The sequence below is a fragment of the Neofelis nebulosa genome, chromosome 16, assembly GCF_028018385.1.
Source record: "Neofelis nebulosa isolate mNeoNeb1 chromosome 16, mNeoNeb1.pri, whole genome shotgun sequence".
NCBI classification, from domain to species: domain Eukaryota; kingdom Metazoa; phylum Chordata; class Mammalia; order Carnivora; family Felidae; genus Neofelis; species Neofelis nebulosa.
Window position 1 is genome coordinate 592,005 of NC_080797.1, and position 26,838 is coordinate 618,842.

Sequence of the window (26,838 nt, forward strand, 5' to 3'; positions counted from 1 at the left end):
CCAGCCTGTGCCGTGTGTTTCATGGCGGTGAGGTTTCCTGACCTTATGGCGTCTGGTCCGGGGCCTTCCCTGGGGAGCCCTGCGCTGGACACCCACCTGCAGGCACCGAGGGTTCCATCCCTCCCTCCTTCCGGGTCCTTGGCAGGGGAAGTGGGCTTCTCAGCTGTTAATTAGGATCCAGACACGCACAGCAGGGCTTGGCACACACCCCCTTCCTTGGCTTCCTTCCCAGAGTCACTGCCCTTCAGAGGAGAAGGTCTGGTACTCAGCCGAAGGACCGGACTGAGCCCAAGGCGGGGGCTCCAGCACTGCCGGCCCCCGTGGCCGGAGGACATCCCCGGGGGGAGGGGGCGGGGGGCTTTGTGGTCCCGATGGAGGGGCTGGGTCAGGGGAGGGGAGTGGGCAGGCATCGAGCCTCGAGGCATCAGGGAGATCTGCGTGTTGTTTCTGCTTCTACACTCGCTTGCTGTGTGAGCCGGGGTGAGACCCTGGCCTGGCCGAGCCCCGATTCTCTGTAACGCGGGGGCCTAGTGCTGGCCTCTTGGTTTCACCGAGGAGCCTTCTTCTGTGCCTGTTCTAGTTACTATGGGAATGTGATGACACTCAGCGGTTTCGAGCAACAAAAATACTCATTTTGCTCATGAATTTGCAGTTTGGGCAGGTTGGGACTGGGGATAACTTGTCTCTTCTGCTTGAGGGTAATTGGTCAGGATGGGGTGGTGGATGCCAGCCATTGGCCGAGACTCGGCTGGAGCTGGTGGCTGGACCGGCTGCCCGTGACCTCTCCACGTGGCCGGGGCTTCCTCGCAACGTGGTGGCCGGCCCCCGAGGACTAGCGTCCAGAGAGAGCCAGGTGACGCCGTGTTGCTGTGTGTGCCCTACCCTCGAAAGTTACACAGCATCATCTTTCCTGCTTTGGGTTCTTTGCTCTAGTCACAACTGCTTGCTCAGAATTGAGGGGGGATTCGGTCTTTTATGGGGCTTTTGAGAAAGCACGTGGGGATACCACAGCGGCTGTTTTGGGCTCCTCCCCCACTGTGCTCTGGGTCCCGTTGACCACCAGCCATGGGGAAGGGGTCCGGGCACGCACCCACGAAGCCCCGCAGGTGTGGGCCACCCGGGATCCCCTGGTCTGCCCCGTTCTTCTGGCCGCTCAGGCGAGAAACCCTGGGGTGGGGGTTTCACCCTTAAAGCCCTGCTGGGCTCCGAGGGGCAAGGCTGCTGGGAAGCGGGTCCCAGCCAGAACGGGCAGAGACCTTCAGTCACCTCACGGTGACTCCTCCTGTCACCCGAGCTCCTCCTTCCTGAGCTCCTCCTGTGTGCCGGCACCGTTTCAGACTCTGAGGATCCACCGTTGAACAGATCAGGCAGGATATGCGTGTGATATATGAACCCCGCAAAATAAATGATACGTTAGGTGGGGAGAATAACAGAGCAGGGAAAGCGACATGAGGAGGGGCCGGGGCAGGGCCAGGTGGTCAGCGAGGCCTTGCTGAGATCTGGTGAGGGAAGGAGCCGGGTGGACGTGAGGTGCAGCGAGGGGAAGCCTGATGCAGGGGGAGCAGCCAGTGCAAACGCCCAGCGGGAGGCATGGCTGGTGTGTTTGGGCAAACGTGGTGGAGCCAGGCCAGCCGGGGAGGAGCACGGGACGCGAGATCAGAGGCGACCCCCGTGGGTACAGGCTGCGTAGAGCCCTATCCGCGTAAGACCTTGGCTTCCAGCCTGAGCCAAGTGGGAAATCCCTCAGGCCCTCTGGCCAGGTGTGAAATGATCCGACTTGTGGCTTTGTATCAGTTACCTGCTGCTGTGTAACAAATCATCCCAAACAACGATGATTTATTGTTTCTTACGATTCAGCGGATTGGCGGGTCCTGCCTGTGCCCACTCACGTGGCAGCCTGCACCCGGCAGACGGGGTGTCCACACTCACCTCATCACATACGTCTATTGCTGGGTCCTCCTCCAAGTAGACTGCCTTCCCTCACGCCAGCCTCCAGGAAGGCACAAGGGGGAGGCGGCCAAGTCTCCCGAGGCCCAGGTCAGGAGCGGCCCCGCTGCCCTATCTTGCCCGCCAGAGCCAGGTACGGGCCAACCGGGTTCGCCGTGGCCGCGCAGGGTGTGGGTTCCAAGATGCATGAGGATGTGGGGGCCACTTTGCCACCGTCTTCCTCGTGGTTGAACGGGGTCTCTCTGGTTGTCGTGTTGTGAGAGGATAAGAAAGGACACAGAAACAGGGAAACCGGTTAGGAGGCTTCCTAAGAAGGGCACGGCTGGTTTGGCTGGGACCAGGGTGGGGCGGGGCGAGTGGAGAAGTGGTCAGATTCTCGGTATGTTTTGGAAGTGGAACCAACAGGATTTCCTGGTGGGTCGGTATCAGGGCAGGGGCGGGAGGAGCCGGAACGACCCGGGGTTTCTGCCGGCCACCAGAGGCCGAGCTGCCATTCACTGACCCGGGAGACTGAGGGAGGTACGGCCTTGTTTCGGACGGGTGGGTTAGGAATTTGATTTTAGACATGTTAAACTCAAGATGCCTCCTAGGACATCAGCTGGAGATGTTGCGATTTGAGTCTGAAGCTCAGGAGAGAAGTGTTGGCGGTCGGGCAGAGCTGCGAGGCAGAGAGGGGTGGGCCAGGGGTGCGCGTGGACGGAGGTGGGGGGGACCACGGCTGGACTCTAAGTACTTCCTGCTGCTTTTGTTATCTAATCAGGTGACGATCATTCCATGTGTATCTATATATGTACACCCATTTATGTTTCTAGAAATATTCTTATGAAACTGAGGCCATATAGTCATGTAATTTTATTTTGTTTTACTTTTATTTATTTATTTAAAAAATTTTTTTTAATGTTTATTTATTTTTGAGGGAGAGACAGAGCATGAGCGGGGGAGGGGCAGAGAGAGAGAGAGGGAGACACAGAATCTGAAGCTGGTTCCGGGCTCTGAGCTGTCAGCACGGAGCCCGACGCGGGGCTGGAACTCATGAACCCGCGAGATCATGACCTGAGTCGAAGTTGGACGCTTAACCTACTGACCACCCAGGTGCCCCATAGTCATATAATTTTAAAACCAGGTGGATTGAGATGTGCCAGTCGCCCCTTCAAAATGTACACTTCATTGGCCTTTTGTATATTCAGAACTGCACAATCATCGCTATCAACTTTGGAACATTTTCATCACCCCAAAAAGAATTTTTATATCTGTTCATCAGTCTCTCCCATTTGCCCCCAACCTGCCCCCAGGCCAGCCGTGGGTAACCACTAATCCACTTCCTGTCTTTATAGATTTGTTCATTCTGGGTAGTTCCTATAAATGGAATCCTACAATATGTCTAATATGTTTATATGAATTTACCTGAAGAACTTGAAGTGATTTTTAAGTTCACATCGATTTTAAGATTTTGGACTTAGTGGTGAGTCCGACCGTGGAAGGGAGCCCCTACCTTCTCGTACGCCCCCTTCTTCTCTCCCCAGGCTCCTGGCGTGTGTGACTTTTCACTTTTGCTGGAGTTACACCCCCCACAGCCTGCTGTCCAAGCGTGCCCCTACTGTCATCTGGGAGGGGTCCCAGATGGGATGGGCTCAGCACCCACCAACCGTCTGTTCACGGGGACCCTCCGTTCCTGGCCTTTGTTCGGGTTCAGCCCCTACCTGGGTGGTTTCTGGGGTCAAGTAATTTGTGCCTAGAGAGACCGTGTGTCTTCTGTCCGCCCATCTGTGGGGCCATCTTCCCTTTGATTGTTCACCTGAACATCATCTAACTGGGTCTAAGACTCTCGGGTCACGTGTTACTTCCCTGTAGCTTGGCGTTTGCTCTGTTGTCTTTTGGCCACAAATATTGCCGTGGAGAATAAAGTTTGCCTCACGTTCAAAAAAGCCCTGAATGCCGACTCACTGTTTCCACCTGGATGCCTGGAGATTTCATTATTTATTCTTGAAATTCACGGCCCAACCAGTGTATTAGTCATCCTGTGTCGTGAAGCAAATCATCCCCAAACGTAGCAGTTCAAGACAACACACGTGTCCGGTCTGGCCCAGCTGGGTCCTCCACAGGCCACGGAGGGTGTTGGCCGGGTCTGTGGTTTCATCTGAAGGCCCGACTGGGCAGGGAGCCACCCCCAGCTCACCGAGTGCTTGTTGGCTGCACTCGGACGCGGGGGCATCGCGGGCTGAGGACCTCAGCCCTTCGCCGCTGTTGCTCGCTGTGTGGGCCCCTTTCATCCAGCAGCTCATGCCTTCAAGCGTGTGGGCTGGGAAGGCGCTAGCCGGGTCTGTCGATGATCCGTCTCGTTCCCTCTCGTTCCTTCTGTGCCGAGCCTGGGCCTGGGCCTGGGTGGCTCTGCGCCGATGCTGAACTTGCCCTGACCCCGCGTGGTGGCTCTGCCCTCGCTCTCCAGCCTTCCCTGGGGACATTCTCCCCTCAAAGGGGCTACAGTCTGAAGTCTGTGCTTTGGGTTTTCTGTCACCTGAGAGGCTTGCAGGGCTCTGTCAGGCGGCGAGGAGACTTTGTGAGCCCCCCTGGGCTGGCTGTCCTCTGGGTGTGCGGAAAGTCTCCCTCATGTGCGTGGCCCTCCTTCTACTTAACTTATTGGCCTCGAGCGGAATCAGAACTGGGTCATTGTTTGCTTTTCTCCACTTTCCCCTGATTCTCCCAGCATCTTCCCCTCTGGTTCTCAGGAGCGGGAACAAGGGACCCCTACTCAGCTGACTTCCCTCTAGATACGGGGGCTTGTCGGGGGGGGGGGGGTGTGAGGTGAGAAGTTCTATACTCTGCTCCAGATTGTCTGTATCTTCCCTTGGCTGCTGGTATGGAACATTGATCTCCTTAGGTTTTGTTCTTTTCTTTGAGGAAGAACAACTTTTTTCTGAATTATTACTTTTTACTTTTGGGAGGAAGGAAAGTCTGTGACACAGTCTGATCCTCTCTGTCTTTACACAGAAGTTGCCCCCGATGATGTTTAAGGCCCCTTGCAACCCAAACTAGGTCATCTGGCCCCATGAGAGCCAGCTTTCCTGTCACCAAGGCCTTCACATCCGGGAGTGGATGCCACCCTCCTCAGCCTTGAAGATTCCTGAGCAAGGACCAGGGTTAGACGTGTCTGCCCCACCACCGCCCATGGCGGGGGCCCACAAGGAGGCGGGCAGGGACAGCAAGGACGTGTGCCCACCATAGCTGTGGTCAGGGGCAGCTAAGGATTCTGGGGTGGCCATGCCACCTGCTCTCTGGCCCCTGGGGGGGCCAGATGTGCCGGGCAGACACCCCGGTTCTGGGGGCTCTCCCCTTTTCCCCCCGCACCTTTTGCTGGAGTAACCAGCGCCGCCGGGGGAGGCCCACCTGCCCTTCCCCTCAGGGCCACGCGTCCCTGGACCCAGCAGGCGTCCCCTGCTGGGTGGGAAGCAGCACCCACCCAGGGAGGCCACGGTCTGCCAAATCATCCCGGAGGATGTCGGAGCTCCGAGGCCTCACCTGCCCGCTGGGCTGCTGCGAGCCCTGGGGAGCCGAGTGGTGCCCTCGTGCCCGAAGTCGGTCCCTGCAATTACCGGTTGGCAGGCCCAGGGCCGACGTGTGCCAGTGGCGTGGCAGCTTGCTGGAGGCCCGTCTGTGCCCGGGGCCTGTCCCGACTGGCTCAGGCTCACTGGGCACGGACGGAGTTGATCCGAGAAAGGGCAGCATGGCGTCTGGGCTCTGCCCCGGTCCTCTGAGCCCGCGGGGGTTCCTCCCTTCCCTTTCTGGCGAGGCCCAGAATCCAGTCTTTGCGTGTCAGAGCCCAGTAACCGGCCCTCCCTGCCACGGGCACTGCCACGGGGCTGCTGTCCCGTCCTCACCGTCTCCTTCCCCAAGCCCACCTGTGTGTGCACGTCCACGTGCGCGTGTGTGCATGAGCAGGGGGGCGTCGCGTGCCTGTGTGCACGTGCACGTGTGTGTGCACAACTTGCTGTCCGTGTTGGGAGGCCGCAAGGACACAGGTGTGCGTGCTCGTTCACCCCGGCACGCCTGTCCCAGCGCGTTTGCCACTGTTTGGCGGGTGCTTTTACCGCACGTGGTGTCGCCTCCAGAGTCATCCCTGCTCACCGCACATGCGTGTACTTGTGGTGAGTGTGTGTGCGTCCCAGGTTACGAGCGTCTATGTAAGTGTGCACGTGTGTGGGTCTGTGTATGTGCGTGTGCACGTGTCACAGCGTGTGCCTTGCATCTCTGACCGGGGGTGACTAAGGCTGGGGATATTCACCACCACTGCCCCAGCTCGAGGGGGAAATCCTCCTGAGTCTGAAATGGAAGTGGCCAGAGGCCGAGGGGCTCCTGGTTTCTCAGGCTCCGGGCAGCGTTCCCAGGCCCTCTCGCCCGGGGAACTAAGTCAGCGTGCAGGGAAGCCAGCACAGGCGCAAAGGGGACGAGGGCAGGGTCCGATTTCCCTTTTGGAAGTCCCCTCCAGGGCTGGCGTTGGGAGGGATGGTGGGGCCTGGGAAACTGCTGAGGAGGAGAGGACAGGAGGACTGAGCAGGGCTGAGGGGCGTCGAGGATGCAGGAGCCCCACAGCCCCGTGTCCTGCTCGAGTGACAGGGTACAGTAGGCTTTCCCAGAGGAGAGGGAGCTGCTGGCGGCCGGTCTGTGCTGGAGCCTGTCCTGCCGGCTCGGCCACGCTGGGTGACAGGGGCCGGAGGAGAGAACCAGCTCGAGCTGGGGGACTCGGCCCGCTGAGAGGCACAGGAGGGTGTCTGGGTGGTGCCTGGGGCTGCAGGGCTGGGGCACCCACGGAGCAGGGCTCTGAATGGCTGGCGACTCCTCCTGCTGGCTTGGCCTCAAACCAGGGCCCTTTCGGGCTGGTTGTTGACCTGTGGAGCCGGGGTCTGATGTAGTCACGGGAGCCTCTGAGCTCTGAGTTTGCACTCAGCCTGCTGGGGACACAGAAGCATAGGCCGGGGGTGCCGGAGGCGCCTGGGTCCTCACCACGCGGTACCGGGGAGACCCAGGCCCAGAGGGCGGTGACCTCCGGGGTGGCCGGGCAGGACAGGGCGGGGCAGGGCGGGCCGGCCCTCCTGGAGCCTGGGGAGGCCGGGTAATTACAGGGTGAGGAAGAAGCCAGCCTCTCCCAGCCCGGCCTTCGCCCCTCGAGGATTTCCAGGTGTGTTTCAGGAAACCTGGCATCCCCGGGCGGCCTGTGGCTGCGGCCTCCCTCTGCGGGCTCTATTTTGGGGTCGGGATCCACCCTGCGCAGCCAGAGGAAGGAGAATGTATTTCCGTGTGTCATGTGGCTGTGGGGGAGCAGGGGAGAGACATGGCCGGCCGTGGTGCAGGATATGAGGAGGGCACCACCGCCGCCCAGGTGGAGGCCCAGACCGAGAAGCAGAGGGGAGGGCGTGAGAGCGCCCTGGGCTTTCATGTGGCCTCACAGGCCTGGGTTGGCAAGACTGTCAGGCTGGAATGTGGGTCTGCAGCCCGGACCCGCCCCCGGGGACTTCCTGATTCCCACCAGGCCCAGCCCCAGGCTGGGTGGGGGGGGCGGGGGTTGATCTGCCGGCACAGCTCCCCAGGCCGGGGTGGAGGCCAGGCCAGGCGGTGGGTGCAGCCCAGCTTCTTGCCTCCCTGGGGGGCTCCTCCGCAGATCCTGCCTCCCCCCTGCTCTCAGCGCCACCTCCCCCCAGGCCCTACCCATCCTGGCCTTTCCTCTGACTTCCTCTGCCAGCCTCGACCTGCACAGGGCCAGCGCAGGGGTGAGGGGTTCACCTGAAGGAGGCTTGATGTGTGAGGCGGGCCTGGGGATGGGCCACACGAAGTGGCTGAGGGCGTGGGTGGATGTCGCGAGAGCGGACGCGCCCGGTACGTGGCAGGTGACCAGGCTCCTTCACTTCCTCTGCCCTGAGTGTCACGGGCCTTTGGGGACCAGAGCCTGGGCCGCCCCAGCACAGCCCCGTGACTCCAGGAATGACTAATTCCACTCCAGCATAAGCTCCTGGAAGCTCTGAGAAATGCCTTTTTTCCCCTTCTTGCCGCTTCATTAAACTCTTCCTGAGCGAGGGGTATGAGGATTGTCCCAATCCTCTGCAGAGGCAGGGACTCAGGTTGCTGGGTGGGGCAGGCCCACAGTGGCCCCTGGTCCCCAGCAGACAGTGGGGCAGGGAGGGGGGCACACAGAGTTAAACCAGCCCCACAGGTATCGGGGAAGGGGGTGGGCCGCCGGCCAGGGCCCAGGAGTCACGCTCCAGGCCGGCTTTGCCCTGGGCCAGCCGGTGACCCCTGGGAAACCTTGGCCCTGCTCCCGGCTCGGCCTTGCTGGCCTCCCCTGTGCTGCTCAAGGGGCCTGGGAAGGAGGTAGCCTGGGAGGGACTGTAGATGGAGTGCCGGGGCCAGGCAGGTGGGCTGGCCCACTGTGTGTACCTTTTCAGCATATGCAGGCCTTAGGGGAACACAGGAGGGGTGAGCAAACTATTCAGTCCCTGGGCCTCTCTCCTCTCCAGTCTGTTTTCCCAGCTTTCAAGTGGCCCAGAAGTCCTGGCTGCCTCTTCCTGGGGCCCCACGGGGGACCTCAGCAGCTGGGCCTGGGGGCCGTCCATCAGGGAGCAGGCTGTTCCCAGGCCCGGGGCCTGGCGCTCTCCTCTGGGTCATGGCCGCCAGCCCGCCCAGACGGGAATGTCTGCCCACCCTGGAGGCTGCTGGAACCAAAGACGCAGCTCAGGCCTCGCCTCCCCCAGCAGATCTGATGGCGCCCTTCTCTGTGTGGCCTCGGTCTCTCTCTGCAGGTGGGAAGAGACCAGGCAGGGAGGGTCGGTGACCAGGGTCCTTGTCCACAGGTGCTCCTGGCCCTCGGGGAGCTGCTTCTGTCCTGCAACTGGGCGGTGGTTGCCGACATCCTGCTGGTAGGTGTGGGGCTGGGTCTCTGCTGTCCGCTGGCCTGGAAGCTGGGAGGGGCTTCAGAGACCACGGGGCGGGGGACTGAAGTCACTGGACAGTTTCCTTGGACGGGGCCTTCCTGACACTCTCAAACATATCCTTTGACCATTGGCTGCATTTTGCAGGTGAGCCAACGGAGGCTCAGAGAAGGCAGGTACCCGGGCCAATGTTGCCCAGCATGCAGAGGCACCGAGCCAGGACAGGGGCCTAGGCTTTTTTGACGCCTCCCCTCCCTCTTTCTTGACTGTACTTGTCCACAAGCAGGCTCTGGGTGTGTGGACGGGGATGTGGGACTTCAGGGTTACAGCCACAAGCCAGGTGGGTCCAGGCTGCCTCGGCTCCCATGTCACGGTCTGCGAGGCCAGGAGCCGGCTCAGGCTAAAGTGAGGCCCGACCACGGGACTCCACTACGTCCAGAGTCCAGCGTGGCCGTCCCTGACCCTCACGCTCTCTGCCCAGCCTCCCTGCCTCCCTCCGGGAGCCATCAGGAGAGCACTTGGAACACTGGTGAGCTGTGCCCTTGTGGGACCCAGACCTGGGGACCCCTACGAGCCCTCCTGCCCCCTGAAGGCCTGGCATAGTCCAACACCGTGCACAGGGGAGCCCAGGAGCCTGGCGACAGGCTGACAGCTGTCCTGTGGTGACCAGCTGCCGGGCCTGGTCCTGGATGGAGGAGACGCCTAGCTTTCAGCCCCACTCCTGCCGCTTACTAGCTGTGTGTGTCATGGGCAAGTCATTCCGTGTCTCCGAGCCTCAGTTTCCCCGTGTGCACAGTGGGGTGAAAAACTCTGAAATACTCGTGGTTACTGTGAGGGTGAACGAGGCGACCGAGGGAAGCTCTGGCAGGATGCTGGCCGGGGCTCCACAGAGCCCTCTCTACCTTCTCGAGTCCTGTGCCCTCCATGCGACTTCGAGGGGGCTGTGGGGAGGCACGATCATTTAATGAGCCCACGAGGCCTGCTCACACACGGCCTAGATGGTCTGCACCCCCGCCACGGCCCAGGCTCGGCAGGTGTAGCCCGCGCTGCCCTTTGACTCCCGGGGCAGATCAGCTGCAGGGCTGGTGGTCGTTTCTGCCCCTCTCTCCAGCCCAGACTCGGCCACAGAGAGGATGAACGGCCCTGAGCCTCAGTCTCCTTGTCTGGCCTGACAGGCAGAGCGGGGCAGCGGCAGCCAAGCCTTCGTAAACGTCTTCTTCGGGGGGTGGCCCACTTTCAGGCACCGGGAGCCTGACTACCCCCCACCCTGACATCTGGGCATTCAGGTGGAGCTGAAACCCGCCCCCCAGGGCACTGTCCCTTTCCACATGGCAGCCGCAGATGTGTGAGGGCCGTGCCTGGGGCACCCCAGTGTCTGTGTTTGCAGGAATGATTAACCTGGCCAAGCCAGGCTCTTTGTGGCACTGTGTGTGTGTGTGTGTGTGTGTGTGTGTGTGTGTGTGTGTGTGTTGGGGGCAGGGGAGGGGCGACAGGGCCAGCCAGCCGTGGTCTGACCCAGCTGGGGCTCTGCTGGGAGCAGGCTGGGGCTGCCCTGGGGGCTGTGCTAGGTGTGACCTGGGGCTCCCTCTGTTCCTCCCCTGGCTTGGAGACCTCCGGCCCCAAGGCCCCAAAGCGTAGCAAGTCTCTGCACCCCAGGAGACTTTCCTGGCCCCCTTCCCTGCTTCCCACCTTCCTGAAACCCTTAGTGAAGGATTGACGTCAGACAGTCAGTGGCCAAAGCTGGGCCAACTTTGCAGACTTTGGAGCTCAGTCCCCGACAGGGAAAGTAGGGGCTCCGGGAGGGAGTGGTCTTGGGCCACATGCAGGTGGGGAGCAGGCTGTGAGTGACAGGGGTGCGTGTAGCAAGGCGTGGGCATGGGTGGTGACAGGGGCTGGAGGGCAGGGAGGAGGGGAGGGAGGGATGGAGGCAGGGGGAACGGCAGGGGAGAAGGCAGGGAGGGAGGCAGGAAGGAAGGGAGGGAGGGAGGGAGGGAGCTGGAAGGTAGCTGGAAGCTGGTGATGCTTTTCCAGAGGTGAGACAGGAGCACCCCCAGGGGCAGGCAAGGCAGGGTGGTGGAGACGGGTCCAGGCCCAGCGGGGTGAGCTCTGGACAGGGAGAGCACGGAGGTCCCATCTGCTGGCAGGTGCTGGCTCCTGAGGCCCAAGGAGGCCCTGGGGACCAGGACCGAGGAGGCCCGTATCCCTGCTGGCATCCCGCACCTGCCTGTTCCTGGGGGTCAGTGTGGGCTCCCTGGCCCCACGTCAGTCCCGCTGAGGGACGGTGCTCTCTCTGACCCTCTTACCTACACGACAACCCAGAGGCTGGGGAAGACACCTCAGCAGCTGTGTGGTCCAGGGGCTCTCAGGCCTCAGTGAGCGCGAGAACCAGGTGTGGGGGACGTTTTGTCCTCAGAGTCTGGTTCAGTGGATCCATGCTGGGGTCCAGGCTGTGCCTTTCTAACGGACGTCCCCCGTGGTGCCCATAGGCTCCTCAGAGCGCACTGGGAGAACACTGGTCTAACGCGCCCAGCTCCCCAGGCTGTGAACCCCTGCGGGACTCTGACTGGCACAGTCGGTCCCTTGATCCCAAGCCCCTGGACAAGAAGCTCACCCCCTGGCCCCAGGCACGCCTCCAGCACCCCCGCCCTGCCTGAGGGTCCTGCTCCCCTGGATCTGGTCTGCCCAGCCTGTGTCCGCCCCCGTCCCCAGGCTGAGCTCCCCCTGCTGATGGCACCTCCGGCTCCCTCCCCAGCCTCCTGTCCGTGTGGGCCCCACAGGGGTACCTGCCCCTGGCAGCAGGGAGTTGAGCAGAAGTGGAACTCACTGCCTCTTCCTCCGCGGTCCTGGAATCCAGCCGCCAGGCGCACCCCCCACCTCCTCAGCAGATTTCTCCCACCCCCTCGAGGGTTATCTCCCTCCTGTTCTTCTGGGCTCTTGTCTCAATGCTTCCCTGCTCTGCCCACCCGTCTGTCTCACCCTCCCCAGCGAGTCTGGGGTGAGGGCCGAGGGGGGATGCAGGAGGCAGGCTGCCAGGGAGTTTGCACCTGATGGTTGCCGCTCGGACTTTCTGTGGGCCCTCGGCCGATGCTGGTTATGTCCCAGGCTGGAAAGGGAACAGCTCTTCTGAGAAGGGAAAGTCAGAAACAGAGGCGCTTTGTCTCAGAATAGAGGGAGCTGTTTTAGGAAGCCAAAGCCTGTAACGTCTAAAATTACCTGCTGGGCTCTCCCGCTGTGGGCAGGGCCAGCTTTGCCCCCCCCCCCCCCCACATGGAGGCAGCAGGACCCAGAACGGGCAGGGGACCGACCTGTCTTGGTCTGGGCCCAGCAGCTCCTGGGGGGTGTGGGAAGGACCAGCTGTCTGGACCTTACTCTGAGGGTCCAAGCAGCCGGCAAGGACTTTTCCAGACATGCGGGGCCCACCCTCTAGGAGTCACCTGCTTGTCCCCCCAGAGCCACCCGTGGGTAATCACATAATTACAGGCAAGGGGGAAGCACTCCCTGAAGGAGCAAAGCCACGGTCAGCTCCTGCTCTGGCCCGTCGGCAGGTCCCAGTCAGGGTTAGAGGTTCAGCCTCTCTCGCCACCTGGACAGAGTGTCAGTGTCAGTGACCGGGGGCAGCCAGTTGTCACCCACTCCTGCTGCCTGGCCCTGCCTGGCCCTGCCTGCCCGTCCTGGGGCTCCAGGCGCTGGGCCCCTGCCTCACACCTCTGCTCACTCTGTTCCCTGCCTGGGACTCCCTTCCCTGCTCTCTCTGCCAGTTGCCCACGTGCAGGGCTGCGTGAGCTTGCCCTCCTCGTCCTTCCGCGTTTCCAAGTGTCCCATAGCAGACACTGCTGGACAGGCTCCTCCCTGCTCCTAACAGCCAAGTGGTCAAAGGTCAGATTCCGGAGGCTCAAATGCCTGTCCTGCTGTTTCCTGGCTGGGTGACCACGGACAGGTTACTTCCCTTCCTGCGGACAGTTTCCTCATCTGGGACCCGTGGATGACGATCATACCTCGCTCGTGGGGTGGTTGAGTGGATCTGTAAAATGTATACATGAGATGCATAAAATGCATGCAGGAGGCACTCAATAAATGCTAATTGTTATCCTCCGCTAGGTGCTGGGGATGGGGCTCTGGGGTGGGGAGCTCCCCTTTAGGACTGTGTGACCGCCTGGCCTCTGCTTGGACCCCTCCTCCTGCTCCTCCCCTCCCCTCCCCTGCTGCAACCCTGGCTTCTGGCTGGGTTTGTCCTGGGACTGGTCTTCCAGATGGTTCTACTGGACTCGTTTGCTTGGCAGACTTTCGTAGTCTGCTCTGGGCCTGGCATCCTGCTGTAATCCAGGAACCTCCAGAGAACTCCGACAGGGGCTTTGCCGTCCAGACAACGTAGGGGTGTGTGTTGGGGGGGACGAAGGGGGAACCTTCCAGCGTGGGGCTGTGTGTTCAGTTAGGGGCGCGCTCGGGGGCTGTGGGAGCTCAGGGCAGGCCTCTGACCTCTGGGAGCTCAGTCCCGAGGGACTGGTGGAGATGCTCCAGCTGGACCTGAGCGGGGAGGGCCTGGCAGGCAGAGGCCACACCACCTTCAAGTGTCTGGAAACCCTCTGCCTCCTGGGGCCAAAGGGCACTATTTCGGTCTGACATCCCCACGAAGCCGCCAGGTACCAGAGGAAGAATGGCCACGAGCACATCCCTCCAGCAGCTAGTTATCATCCCCGTGTGGCGATGGGGAGACTGAGGCACAGAAAGGCACAGTGACTTGCCTGAAGGCACACAGCCAGCGAGTGGGATTGGAACCCAGACATTCCTGACTTCGGAATTCACGCTCTTAATCCCCCACTTCCCTCCATGGGGTCGCAGGGGTCTCTCCAGCCACGCTGTCTGCCACTGTGTGTCCACCCAGTGGGGCTCGAACTTCCCGAGAGACGGGCTGAACCCTCGGTGCCACTGAGCCCAGCGCCCACACACACAGACACCCGGCCGTGCGTCCTCTCCCGGCTAGGCCGGCCTGCCTCCTGGGCCCTGAGCTGGGACGCCCCGGCCCCGTCACCACGAGTCAGAGCCAGGCCTGGTCCCTGCCCCGTCCAAGAGCAAACCCTCGAGAGCAGGCCTCATCAGGGGCCTCGGCGCCCCCCATCCCTCGGAGGGGCCTGACGTCCTAGTGCTGGGGCTTTGCTGACCCCCTTCCTTCCCACTCGCTCGGCCAGCCCAGCTGCCCTCCAGGCAGGTCCTTGGCAGGTGGGGACCAGAGGCACCCACACTCTGCCCTTGCTTGGGGGCTGCCCCGGTGTCCTGTGTTTTGCAGTCCGTGGTGGTGCCCAGGTGCCGGGGGACAGCAGAGGCTTTGCAGATCACAGTGGGCCACATCCTGGGGGATGCCAGCAGCCCTTACCTTACTGGACTGGTGAGGAGTGGCTTCTCGGTGGGTGTGGTGGAGGGGAGGGGTGGCTCCTCGGTGGGCGTGGGGGGGGGGGAGACCACCAAGGCCGGCAGGCCGGCGTCTCTCTGCGGGTGTCCAGCACCCCAAGGGCCGGGCGCCCAGACTCCTACCTGCAGGCCGGCCTCTCTCTGCAGGTGTCCAGCACCCTGAGGGCTGGGCGCCCAGACTCCTACCTGCAGGCCTTCCTCAGCCTCCAGCAGAGTTTCCTGTGCTGTGCATTTGTCATTGCCCTGGGCGGGGGCTGCTTCCTGCTGACGGCGCTGTGCCTGGAGTGGGACCAGGCCCGGGCCCGGGCGCCTGGCACAGGTACCCTGTCCTGCACACCTATCACCTACGCCAGGAGCGGGGCTGGGCTCCCGGGGGCAAGCCGCGCTGGCCGCCCCCTGAGCCGGCTGATTTGTTTGTTTTTTAATTTGCTCATTCGTTCATTATGCCCCTGCTATGTGCCAGACGTAGGGGGGAAACACGGAGTCCAAGCCCTCGTGCAGCTGAGGCTCTAGAAGGTGCAGCCAGACAGGAAGCTCAAGAGAGAGACTGTTCGGGGTGGCCAGTGCCGCAGGGAAGCTCCAAGTAGGCGAGTGGGGGAGAGAGAGAGACGCGTGGGGGCAAGTTGAAACTTGTCGTCGGGGTCCCCACTGCACAGGTGACACTGACACTGAAGCAAAGGGTTGGGGGTGGGGCAGCGAGCCCTGCAGCTATCTGGAGGATGGATCGGCCAGTGCAAAGGTCCCGAGGTGGGAATGTAGCTGATGTGTTTGAGGCCTGGCAAGGAGGCCAGTGTGGCTGGGGCAGGAACGCAGGGGACAGGGGTGGTGACAAAGGTGGCAGAAAGGAGGCCAGAGCCGGCAATTGAGGGCCTTGTAGGGCCCGTGGCCTTAGCTCTGAGACAGAGCCACTGTGTGGTTGCCACAGATGGACCCCGAGGTGTCTTACCGTGCAGAAGAGAACAGACTGGAGGGTCGGCAGAGAGGTCACGGGAGGCCCTGCCATCACCGGGGGAAGCAGTGGGGCCAGGACCCTGGTGGTGGCACTGAAGTTTGGGGGAAGGGTTGCATCTGGAGTTCATTTTGCCAGCGGAAGCTGGGCCTGGGCCTCCTCCGTGAGGGCTGGCTGAGCGTCCTTCCTCCCGCAGGGACCCCGGACGGCGAGGACACGGAGAGGCGAGCCCTGCTTTCTGGCGCGGGCGCCGCCACAGAGGACCCCTGAGGCCCCCGCCCTCCTGCCCGCCTCCCTGCACCCCTCCCTCTGGCCGCCGCAGCATCAGGGCCCTGTTCCCCTCTGGCTGTGGCTCAGGGCCCCCAGCCGAGCTGCACCTGTCGTTTCTTCCCTCCCAGCCAGAGAGCTGGCAGGGCCTGTGGCGGGAATTGAGCTGTCAGCGCCTTCGGCGGGAGGCCTGGGCCTGCGCCCACCCAGCCCCGGATCCTCAGCCCGGTTGGTTGCCTGTGGGCCCCGAGTAAAAGTGGATTTCAGGACTTTTACGAGCGTGTCTTTTACAGCCTCAAGGTGTCTCTGCTGGGAGGGGGTGGAGAGGAAGCCCTGGCCGGGGGTGCAGGGCTGCAGGGCAAGGGTCCCTAGGCATCCCCACCCCGGACGTCTCACTCTGACCCAGGCCCCCCACTCTGCAGGTCAGGAGGGCACAAGACCCCCTTGGCCTGAGTCACCCTCTGAACAAAAGGCCGGGCTTTGCACTCTGGTGCCGATGTGGCTTCAAGCCTCCCCGAGGAGGAGGGCTGGGGTCGCTCACAGACTCCACTGCCCTGCAGCCACAGTGGGGGTGTCTGCACCCTGGCCCCCCACCCCCACGGCTCATGCTCTGACCCCAGCATAGCCCGCAGGGAAGGCTGGCTCTGTAGGACTTGCACTCACCCTGGGTTCAGAGCAGCTGGGCGCGGGGGGGGGGGGGGGGGGGCCCTGCGGGAGGCCGCCAGCTTCCAGGTGGGCAGCAGTGGGGGGGACATGTTCTCTCTGCCCCACCAGCACGAGCTCCTCTCCCCCTCCCCTGGTCCTGCTGGGCCGCCTCCCATCAGACTCACAATCACCTCCCTCCCTCCCTGCGTTCCTGTGCTGTCCTCCCTGTCCTCCTGTTGGATGGACAAGCCCCAGGAGCTGGGCTCTCCAGCTTAGCCCACACCTGTCCCCCTCTTCAGCCCTTCGTCAGGAGTGCCCACCACCAAGCTGGCCAGCCCCTCCACCCACCATCTGACACCTGAAGCTCATAAAACAGGCTGTCCCTGAAATTATTTTTAAAAAGCCTGCTTGGCAAGGGACCTGTACCCCATCACAGCAAATGCCGGGGTTCCCACACCCTGAGCCATTCCAGACACCAGCCGTTCTCCTGCCCCTCCACTCCTTTCTGACCCCATGTACCCGGAAAGAGTGTCAGAGTCCACGGGCTAAGGGTTCGGTCCTACAAGACTGCCCACCCCCCCACCCCGCCCCCCCGGAGGGGCCAAGTGCAAGGCCAGGCTGTCGGCTGTACTTCTGACTGACCGGCTATGGGTCAGAGGTCCCCTCGGCCCCCTCCTCGGGTCCTGCCGTCTGCTGGGGCGGCCTCCAGAACCCGGGGAAAACACCGCACTCCCTGCCTCACCAGCTTCTTGTAAAAGTTCTCTGAGCCCCGTCCTCTGGGGTTCTCCCGGAGGCTTCGCCGAACTGCACGGCTCATCGAGTCATTGGCCACTGGCGACCGACCGGACCTCCCGCCCCTCGTGGGTCCTCCGAGGTCAGGGGGTGGGACTGGAGGTGCCAGCCTCTGGTCACGTGCGGCCTGCTCCTGACCACGGCCCCCCCTTGGGTGGGGTCCAGATGCCACCTCATTAACAAACAAAAGGCATCTTGAGGGCTCTCTGGCATTTAGGAAATTCCAGAGGTTTTAGGAGCTCTGGGCGGGAACAGGATGAAGACCAAACATGTATTTCCTGTTGTAGGTCACAGGATCCCCTTGTTTTCTCCTGAGAAGGAGGCTCCTGGTCTGTGTGGGAGCCAGGATGCCATGGCCTCGCTTGGGGCCCTGCTGTGTTTAAGAGGGGCATCGAATGTGGCTTCTCCAGCCCACACTTGTGTGATTCTCACTGGCTGGGTCTGGGCCCACAGATGCCCTGCTCTCGGGTCTGAACCTTCCTCCCTGCAGCCCTGAGAAGGCCCCCTGTGAGGCTCCATTCCCAGAACACGGACAAGGGCTTCCTATGAGTCAGAACAGCCACCTGCCCCCCCACCAGCCCAGAGTCCAGCGGCTGGGGGGAAAGGTCAGAGGTCAGAGACCTCGTCCCTGCAAGTTCCAGAAACAGGTGTTGGTATCATTGGTGCCCATCTTGATTGTGGGCAGTAACTCTGACTCCAAACCCGCCCTTGGACCTCACAGCCCATGACAGAGAAGCACCAGGCCGAGTGAGGCCACCTTTGGGCAGAGGAAGCGTTAAGTCCCCCAGGAGACCCTGCAGAGGTGCGGGGAGGGGCCGGAGGAGCAAAGCAGGAGAATTCCCCTGGAGAGAGCCGGATAAAGGTATCTGATACGTCTTGGAGGCGCGCGCGCGCGCGTGTGTGTGTGTGTGTGTGTGTGCGCGCTTTGGGGGAACGGGGGAGGCCGGAGAAACTGGGGGGACCAGGAGGCGCTGGGGCTCGAACCCTGAATCCAGAGTAGTTCCTTCTGACTCAGTGCATTCTGGTGTTTGGGTTGCTGGGCTGGGCAGGGTGGTGCTCACTAGGACTCAGGACAGAATGCCCAGCCCGGAGTTTGCAGGGTGTTATCATCCGAAGGGTTGGGGGGTGGGGTGGGCGGGGCGGGGCCTGGGCTGGCGGGAGCCAGGAGTGAGAGACCCGCCGGGCGTCTGCTCAGGCCTCGCTGCCCCGGGGTCACAGGTGTGGGTCCTCGAGAGCCCAGCCGCTGGGGCCAGAGAGGTCAATCCATCACACCTGTCTGGCCTAAAGGTCACTTCTGAGCAATCCCAGGCCCTGATACTCCCGAGAGTCTCGGTGTTGGGAATGCGGGTGAGGATGTGCTTCTGGTCAGCAGGACGAGGCCCTCAAGCCCGAGCCGCCCACTCAGCCTGCCGACCGCTCCCCCGAGCAAGCCGCTGCCTTCCAGCTCCCGGTGTGATCCTGGCACACAGGTGCGCTGGTCCGCGTGGGGCACTCGAGAGCGTGGGCGGGGGTGAGCTTCTTCTTCCACCCTGACCTCAGGCTCAGAAGGTCGGGCACGGGCTTTGGAATGATCACCCCGACGCTGGCTTGCTCCCTGCATCACCAGACATCGTTCTGTCCGTTTCATGCCCTAAAGTGTCTGTCTTTCCGCCATGTCTGAGTCGGACTGTGAGGGTTTTGGCTTAATGCGGCCTCTAGAGACAGGCGGGAGGAGGCCACTGCTGCCAGGTTTTACCGCACACAGGAAGCTGTGTGACTATATCGGTTAGGGTTGTCTGGTGATGTGCAGAAGAAACTGAGTGACTTAGGCAAGAAAGGGATTTGTTGGAAGCACGTCAGGGGCTCACAGAATTGATGAGCACATTGCAGATTCCGAAGCCAGGGCTCCTGGGCCGTCTTACTGGGGACCTTCACCAAAGCGCCAAACAATTTTCCCTATTTTCTCGCCACCCTACTTGAGATTTAAAGCCCCGGGGGAGAGAGTCCAGTTGGACCCCACGGTCATTCCTTGCTTTTTAGCTCCATTAAGAGCAGGAAACCAGGTGCTGCTGGGAAGGGGGATGGGCTCTGAACAGCAATGGAAGGAAAACCAAACAACGATGGCGTCCATCCTGACGCCCTTGGGCGGGCCACTGGCGCTCTCTCAGATCAGCGTCTTGGCAGGACCGGGAAGAAGCTGGGCGCCGTATCCTTCAAGGGATTCTTTGTTTCTGATAGTCTGAGTCCATGATCAAAGGAGACTGAATCTTCTATAATTTAGAAAGCGTTAAAAATGTTCAAATGACAGAACAGGAACTTCTGTGTTAGTGGGGACTCAGAGCCATCTGTTCTGAGCAGGAGAGAGAGGCAGGGACAGAGCATTCTGAGCAAAACTGGCAAGGCAAGCCCAGGCTGAGGGGTGGAGGGGCTCTGACAAGTCCGCTGTTGGCAATGGCAGGAGCAGAGAGGGGGCACCGTCTCCCCCACGGTGGGTGCCGACTTGTGGGAAAGGTAATCAAAGGGTGGAGGCAAATGGGACATGGAAACTAAGGGAGGGTGGAGTCGGTCAGGGAGAAAAATGCCTTTTCCAGAGGAGCCAGGAGAGGAACGCGGCTGGTTTCTGAGTCACTCAGAGCAACAGATACATGATGCGAATCAACACACACTTCCTGAGCACCTGCTAAATGTCATTTACTCATTCAATCAACAAACATTCTCTGAGCGCCTCTGCACTGGGCTGTGGAGATGAATCAGGGTATGGGCCCCCCCGAGGCTCACAGTTGGTTGTGGGGCAGGGTGGGGGGTGGACTCATGTGCAAACACAGTGAGCACAACGGCTTTGGTGAGAGGGAGGCACACACAGGCTACTCAGGTAGCCCAGAGGAGGAGACGACAGTTTTCAGGTGGGTCGAGGAGGGCTTTCTGGAGGAAGTCACGGTCTGTGCCGAGGTTCTGAGGGCGAGTCGAAAGGGTGAGCTGGGTAGACGCCGAGGCAGAGCCGGACTAGGGGCAGGGGGAGGGGGGGGGGGTTCCCACGTGACGCTCTCCGTGGTCCTGAACAGCATTGCGTTGAGGGGACAGCAGGGACTATAGATAGGCTCCCCCCATCCCCATCACCCCTCCGGGCTCCAGGAAGTGCAACAGCCCTGAATGAGTTCAGGGAGCTCTGTTTTCAGTGTGGTGGACTCCGATTTTGAGAGCCGGGCAGTAGGATCTGAGGCTGGAGATTGGCATGGGTCATGAAGGGTCATGATGGGTCTTGGAACCTGGATATTTTTATCCTGTGGGCAGTGGGGAGCCATGGAAAGTTTATGTGCAAGGTACGGATGGGGTCATATGGGTGATTTAGAAAGTCATTGGCAAGAAATACGGAGAAAAGCCCGGAGGGGGATGTTGGGGCAGGTGTGGCGAGTTTTAAAAAGGTGAGGCAGGAGAGGTTCGAGCTGAGTCCGTGGGTTTTAAAGAAAAGAAAGTGGACAGGCCCTAGATGTAGGAGTTGAGGGAGAAGAAGGAGTCCCAGATGGCCCCCGCTGTCCTGCTCAGTGACAGTGAGGACAATGGTGCTATTTGCCAACAGAGAAATGACATCAGAATGGAGCAGGCTTAAGGGAACGATGAGTTCAGTTTTGACTGTGCTGGGTTTCAGGAGCTGCAGGATATATGGGGCGGGTGGGTGTGCATATGGACCTTGAGCTTGCAGATGAGGCCGCATCTACAGATGGAGATTGGGGTGCCAAGGGCGTGTGGATGGTGGCCGAGAGCCTGCTAAGGGCGAGTACGCCCAGTGAGAAGGGAAGAAACTGAGGCCCGAGTCCTGGGGGATGGGCAGAGGGGCTGGGCTCCCGGGTATCAGCCTTGGGGAAGCCGCTGTGTCTGACTGAGCTCTGCAAAGCTCTGGACACCTGACAAGTACACACTGCCTGGGAGCCCCACAGCGTACATTCTGAGGTTAAAGGCTCTGAAAAGTCCAGTCCCTCAGTCAGGAAACCAAATACACTTGCCTTTGGGTTGCTGGCCCACTGTTTTGTGGTCTAGGCCTCACAAAGGAACGGAGGAGTTTGGCCTGGCACCACATGCCGCTGAGGAACCGAGTCCTGGAGGAACCAAGAGCAGCACTGTGGGGCAGCAGCGGGCCCGCTGCGTCAGAGGCAGGTGCACCTGGCTTCAGTGCAAGGCCCAGTGTCTACCAGGTGTGCGACCTTGAGCACATAACTTCTCTTCCCCGAGCCTCGGTTTCTTCATTGGCGAGATGGAGATAAGGGCCCTGTGAGTCTTGTGGCCGACGGTCTCGTGGTCCTGCCAGAGGCTCTCGGCACCACTGTGACTTGCCAGGGCTACACAGCCAGAAAGCGCTATAGTCCTTCCTGTTGCCCTGCCCTCGGTGCCCCATAGCTACCCAGAGACTTGCTCTAGAGAGTGGCTTTGAGTTAACATCCCAGAAAAACCCACACTGTACGAATAGCTGCTCAGAGCCCCCCCCCCCACTCGAAAGTCTCCAAACTCTGACATCTTGCCCTGCTCTAGGCTAGTGGGGGCTGCAAAGGGAGGGCCCCCCTTTCTGGTCAGGAGCTAAAACTCTCCCTGGGCAGGGCTATGGCCGAAAGGAGGAGGAATTTTGTCGAGTGGGAAGGGGACCTTGGGGTGGGGCTCTGAGCCGTGGTTGTGTCTCCTTCACAGCCGGACACAGAACCACCGCCGGGCACTGTCCCCTAGCTGGCACCACCCCACAGTGGCGAGGGGCGTTGCCAGGGCCCGGCCCCAACCCCATGGAGCTCCTGGGTCTGCGCTGGCCTGTTAAGCACCAGGACAGCCAGCAGAACTTTCCTTATCCGGCTTGAAGCTGGAAAGAGGCAGCGAGGAACTTTGAGAATGGAGTCTGTTTCCTGGCCCTCCCGTGACAGTCATCCATACCCAACACACTGAAGCATATTTTTAGTCACCTTGCAGAATTTAAAACACACCTCGAAGGCGCCAAGAAACGCCAGCTTGGGGATTAACTCTGCTCTCAGCAGGGAGGGGGTGCCTCGTGCGGCATCACCCGTTGGCTACGCCGTGACTCACGGTAGCCGATGCTTTCACGGGAAGCACTTGCCCCTGCACTTGGGGGAACTGAGCTCCCAACCCCGGGGGGCCGGTATCGGAGCCCCGGGTCAGCACCAAATCTGCAAGTCCACGGTGAGGTCTTTTCTGGGCCCTGTCTGTGCGACATGGGGGTAATTCTGGTTTCCCAGGCTATGTCCAGTGCTAACATTCGGTCCCCAGCACTTTCTATAGGATTGGAGTTACAGTCGAAGCCTCAGGCAGATGAAGAGGGTGGGTTTGGGGCTGGGGCACGGAACCACGGCACCTCTGAGATGGGCGAGGGCAGTGACTGTGGCCGCGAACACAGAAGGCACTCGACCCTGCCACATCCATCGGAGACAGGACTCGCCCTTCCCCAGGTAGGGTGGTAGGGACCGCTCATAGACTTCCGGGCTGAATTCTGTCCTCCGATCTACCCCCGCCCCGGGAGAGACACTGGGACCCAGAGAGAGTTAGGGGTCTGCCCAGGGTGGGTGCCACACACGACCCAGCCTCTGTCTTCCATCCTGGGCTTCGCCCCCTCCCTAGGGCGCGGCTGGCAGTCTGATGCTTGGGGAGGCCCCTGAGGCATGCCCTGCGTCTGGTGGGCCCCACAGGAGCCCGGCTCCCCCGCCAGGGGCCGCTTCTCTGCGGGGGCGAGGGTAGGGTCTCCGGCGCGCGCACAGGCATAGGGGCCGGGAGCCGTCAGGAGCTGGATCTGGGTTTCCCTGCGGAGGTGGGCCACACAGCCCTGTGCGCCTGGCCGAGGCCGGGGTCCGCGCCAAGCCCCCGCCGGTCACACTCCGCGCTCTCCCCGGACTGATTAGATCCGGGCGGTGAGCAGCCGCGGGCCGGGCCCCGTCTCCGGGACGCCGCGCGCCCCGGGCCCCCGCCCCCGCCCCCGCGCGGCCCACGGCGCCCCCGTCGGCCGCCCCGGGCAGCACGTGCGGGGCGGGGCCGCGGCCGAGCCGCGCGCCGATTGGCCGCCGCCGGGTGGGCGGGACCGGGGCGCAGCTGTCAGAGCCGCGGCGGCGGCGGCGCAGCGCGGAACGCGGGCCGGAGCGCAGGAGCCGACGGGCCCGGCCGCGATGGTGCAGCGGCGGCTCCGCGGCGCGCGCACGCTCTGAGTGGGCCCGGGCTGGGCCCCGCGCCCCCCGCGCCCCCCGCCGCCCCGGTCCCGGCCCCGGCCGGCATGATGTGCCTGGAGTGCGCCTCGGCGGCGGCGGGCGGCGCGGAGGAGGAGGAGGCGGACGCGGAGCGGCGGCGCCGGCGCCGGGGGGCGCAGCGAGGGGCTGGAGGCGGCGGCTGCTGCGGGGCGCGGGGAGTGGGCGCCGCGGGAGCCGCGGCCGCGGACGACGAGGTGCAGACGCTGTCGGGCAGCGTGAGGCGGGCGCCGTCCGGACCCCCCGGCACCCCCGGCTGCGCGGCCGCTGCCAAGGGCCCCGGAGCTCAGCAGCCCAAGCCGGCCAGCTTGGGCCGCGGACGGGGGGCCGCTGCCGCCATCCTAAGCTTGGGCAACGTGCTCAACTACCTGGACAGGTACACCGTAGCAGGTGAGCGAGCGCCCCACCCGGCCCGAGAGCCAGGAGCCCCCACCCCCCAACCCCCTGCCTGGAGGTTCCCCGGGGAGCCTTTGGTCCCAGGGCCCCTGTATCCAAGCCTTAAGCGGGGTGTCTAAGGGCCCTCCGCTCAGGCACGCTGGGCAAGTGACGGCCCGTGAATCACGGGTCCAAGCGGGGACCTGCCCCCCGTCCCCGCCCCGCCGGGCCAGGGGTTGGAGGGGTCCCCCAGCCGCGGAGCAGCCCGCGCGTCCTCGCCAGCCCTGACGTCCCATCCGTTGTCCTCTTCTCCGAGAGTCTCCTCCGCGTCCCTCCGCGTCCTCGCCTCCGCGCCCCCTCCCGCCCCGGCCCCAGCTTCCCCTTCCCCCAGCCCAGGCGGTCTGTCGGGCCGTAGCGGGTCAGTTCCTTCCTTCCTCCGGCGCCTCCACTCCCCTGCGTGCGGGCGGCGAGCGCGCGCGCCCCTTGCGGGTGTGCGCCAGGGGAGCCCGGGTGTGTGCGCGCGGGCGGCGCGGATCCGTGTGTGAGCGCGTGGCTGACAAAGGCTCGGGGCTGCGGGGAGCGGAGGGAGGGGCGGGGCGGGTCCGCGGCGCCGGGAGACCCGAGATGCGGTTTGCAGCTGGCCCTGGCTGGAGGCCTGAAGCCGCCTCCCCCAGCTCTGTGGCGCTGGGGGCCTGGGGGTAGAGCGCAGGCCACCGGGGCTGCAGAGGGGGCTGCCTCATCCCGTGCGAGCGTCTCTGGGAACCAGCCTTGGGGACGGGGTGGGGGGTCTGTGGAACAGCCAGGTTCTAGTCCCAGATTTGCCCCTTACTTGCTTGGTGTGTGACCTTGGGCCAGTCCCAGCTCGTGTTTAAGTCTGTTTCCCGTTTGTGCGGTGGATAATCTCTGGGCCCCTGGGGGGTGGACTGGGTTCCGGCTGCTCACCCCCCCTCCCCCAGTTCCCCGGGGCGGGGGGGGGGGTCTGTGAGTAGGGCCTTCTGTGGACTGAGCTGCCTGTAGGTGAGAACGGGGTAACCTTGAAATGAAAGCTCTGTAGGCAGGCTGGTACGGGGGGCTCCCTGCAGGAGGAGAGCAGTGGCTGTCTACATGGCATGCTGGCCCAGAACCTGCCTAGCCACAGCTCAGTAAAATCTGGAACAACTGAAGAGAGAGAGAGACAGAGAGAGAGAGAGAGGGAGGGAAGGTGGCGGAAGGAATTTTGGACAGACTCTAAAGAGAACTTTGTGGGGCTATGGAGAGAGGTGGGCCCTACTGTCCACCGTGCGTCACCTGGGTCCCTTTCCCTCCTGCTGGCCTCAGTCTTCCTCTGTCGAATAGGGTTTTGTGTCAACTAGAAGGAAGGAACTCTGATGGGTTCCCCCTCCCCCCCCCCCCACTTTCAAAAGCCCTTGGCTCTCTATTCCCTCTGCCGCGGGGGCGGCGGGGCGGGGGGGGGGGGTGCGGCAGTGGGAACCAGTGGCGCCCGTTTCTGACTTGGGCCATCCACAGGAGGCTCTTACTGTGGTCTGGTGAACAGGAAGACGCAGGAACACCCAGCTGCACCGGCCCCCCACGCTGTGCTGTCTGGGACCTGGGAGCTTCCGTGCCACCATAAAGTGTGGGGAGGTCAGCGAACACGGGGATCTGTGGTCGGTGCAAAATGGACTCTGTGCACAGGAGGAGACCAAGGCCCCTGGGCACCCCTTGTCCAGGACGGCCTGGGAAGTGCCGAGAAGGCAGGTGGTAGGTCTACCAGCAAGCCTTGGCCTGGGAGGGCTCCCACATCTCTACTGGACGGTGACTGGTGCTGTCTCTGGCATTGTGACACTGCACAACTTGTTTTCTCCCGGCCCCAGACCCACCCCTCCCTGGTATCCTCAGGGAGACTGACCCTGCCAGGGACTGAGGGGAGAGGGTGGGATCAGGGAGGTCTGGAACTTATCTGCCTCCCACCCTACTTGGGTCCCAGAGTCAGAATGGGAGAACAAGATAGGAAATTCGAGGGAATTCGTAAGGGGGGGATGGGGAGCGGTGGCTCAGAGGGGTGTGGGGCCGTCGGGAGGAAGGTCCGGAAAGCCCTGTGCAAACACCCGCCTGGGCTATGCATCCCTCCCTGTCCCGGCACCGCCCCACCCCCAACACACAACGTACACAGATTTCCTCTCCGGATAAGCCTGGCTCCCTCTCCCTCTCGTTATGGCAGGCTTCCCCACGCCCCTGCCCCAGGTCCAGTTTTTAGGGAGATTTACTGTCTCTATGACAACTGCTATGGCCTGATGTGTTTGGAGGGGGAGAGCAGGGGAATGGGCATCCCAGGCCAGAGTCCACCTGCTGCTGGCTGGGGGTGGGTGGAGGGGGTGGGTGAGGGGGCAGACATTCTATGGCTCAGTCACCTTTGATGTTCGACCCACCTGACTCCTGAGACCCTCAGCAGTGGATTTCCCACTCTCTTTCTCGAAATCTGTGCTGTGTGTTTCTATCTTTATGGTATAGATCAACCAGCTCTGTCCAAGAGGAATATGATGCCACATATATAAGTTAAATACTTCTAGGAGCCACGTTGAAAAAGTAAAAAGAAATAAGTGAAACCGATTAATATATTTTATTCAACCTCACATTTCTAATGTATTTGCACATGTAATCAACATAAAAGCTATTAATGGGATATTTTGCTCTTTTTTTTTTTTTTCATACTAACTTTTGCAGCCTGGTGTGTGTTCTCCGTTTACAGCGCGGGTCAGTCGGGACTGGCCACGGCTCAGGCAGCCACAGCCACGGTGTCTGGGGTCCCGCTGCAGTGGCCAGTGCAGACCTGGGTTCAGGCTCTTCAGCCCCCCCAGCTGGGTGACCTGGGGGGTGTCACCTGAGCCTTCTGGGTTATCACCGCCTCCTGGGTGCCTCCCGGGTTGCCGGAGTGAATGAGTGTCTTCACGCACCCTTAGGAGAGCCGCACAGATGCCAGCCTCCTTCCCTTTCTCGCCTCTGTGCGAGCTGTGCCCCCGGCCACCTTGTCCTTCCCGTGTTTCTTTGTTTCGGTCAGTCCCTTTCAGGCCCCTTTGAGGACCCCTCCCTCCTCCACCAGGCCGGGTCTCCATCCTGGGAACAAGTAGCATTCCCAGCCAATTACGGCCTCCCCTCCTCCCCTTGAGAACCCCCTGAGGGCACAGGCAGCAGGTGAGGAGGGCCAGGCCCAGCTCTGGCGCTTATCAGGGGGGTGGAAGGGAAGGAGCCCGGGGCTACCCCTGCACACATCTCCCCGTGTGGATGGGGATGCTGGAGGCCAGAGAGCACAGGTGCTCACCCGAGCTCCCGCAGCCGAGAGGAGCGGGACCAGGACCCC

At 62.2% G+C, this 26,838-nt stretch overlaps 2 protein-coding genes across 14 annotated transcripts in view; both read left to right on the forward strand.

The window, feature by feature from the left end:
- Positions 1 to 15,759, forward strand: part of SPNS3 (SPNS lysolipid transporter 3, sphingosine-1-phosphate (putative)) — a 35,612-nt gene extending 19,853 nt beyond the window's left edge. For 6 of the 10 annotated variants that reach the window (XM_058705374.1, XM_058705375.1, XM_058705377.1 and 3 more), the window contains 4 exons: positions 8,787 to 8,852; positions 14,149 to 14,247; positions 14,418 to 14,589; positions 15,416 to 15,759. In XM_058705374.1, the coding sequence (XP_058561357.1) occupies positions 8,787 to 8,852; positions 14,149 to 14,247; positions 14,418 to 14,589; positions 15,416 to 15,740 (662 nt within the window). In that variant the 3' untranslated portion in view covers positions 15,741 to 15,759. Of the gene's footprint in view, positions 1 to 3,470; positions 3,873 to 8,786; positions 8,853 to 14,148; positions 14,248 to 14,417; positions 14,590 to 15,415 lie in introns of those variants that run through there. The other 4 variants (XM_058705380.1, XM_058705379.1, XM_058705382.1 and 1 more) reach the window with 4 other exon arrangements.
- Positions 15,760 to 22,991: 7,232 nt separating this feature from the next.
- SPNS2 (SPNS lysolipid transporter 2, sphingosine-1-phosphate) overlaps positions 22,992 to 26,838 on the forward strand; it is a 29,398-nt gene continuing 25,551 nt past the window's right edge. For 2 of the 4 annotated variants that reach the window (XR_009255363.1, XM_058705385.1), the window contains exon 1: positions 22,992 to 23,516. Coding sequence is in view for 1 of the 4 variants with exons in the window: in XM_058705385.1 (XP_058561368.1) it covers positions 23,156 to 23,516 (361 nt within the window). In the remaining 3 variants the exon portion in view is untranslated. The remainder of the gene's footprint in view (positions 23,517 to 26,838) is intronic. The other 2 variants (XR_009255361.1, XR_009255362.1) reach the window with 1 other exon arrangement.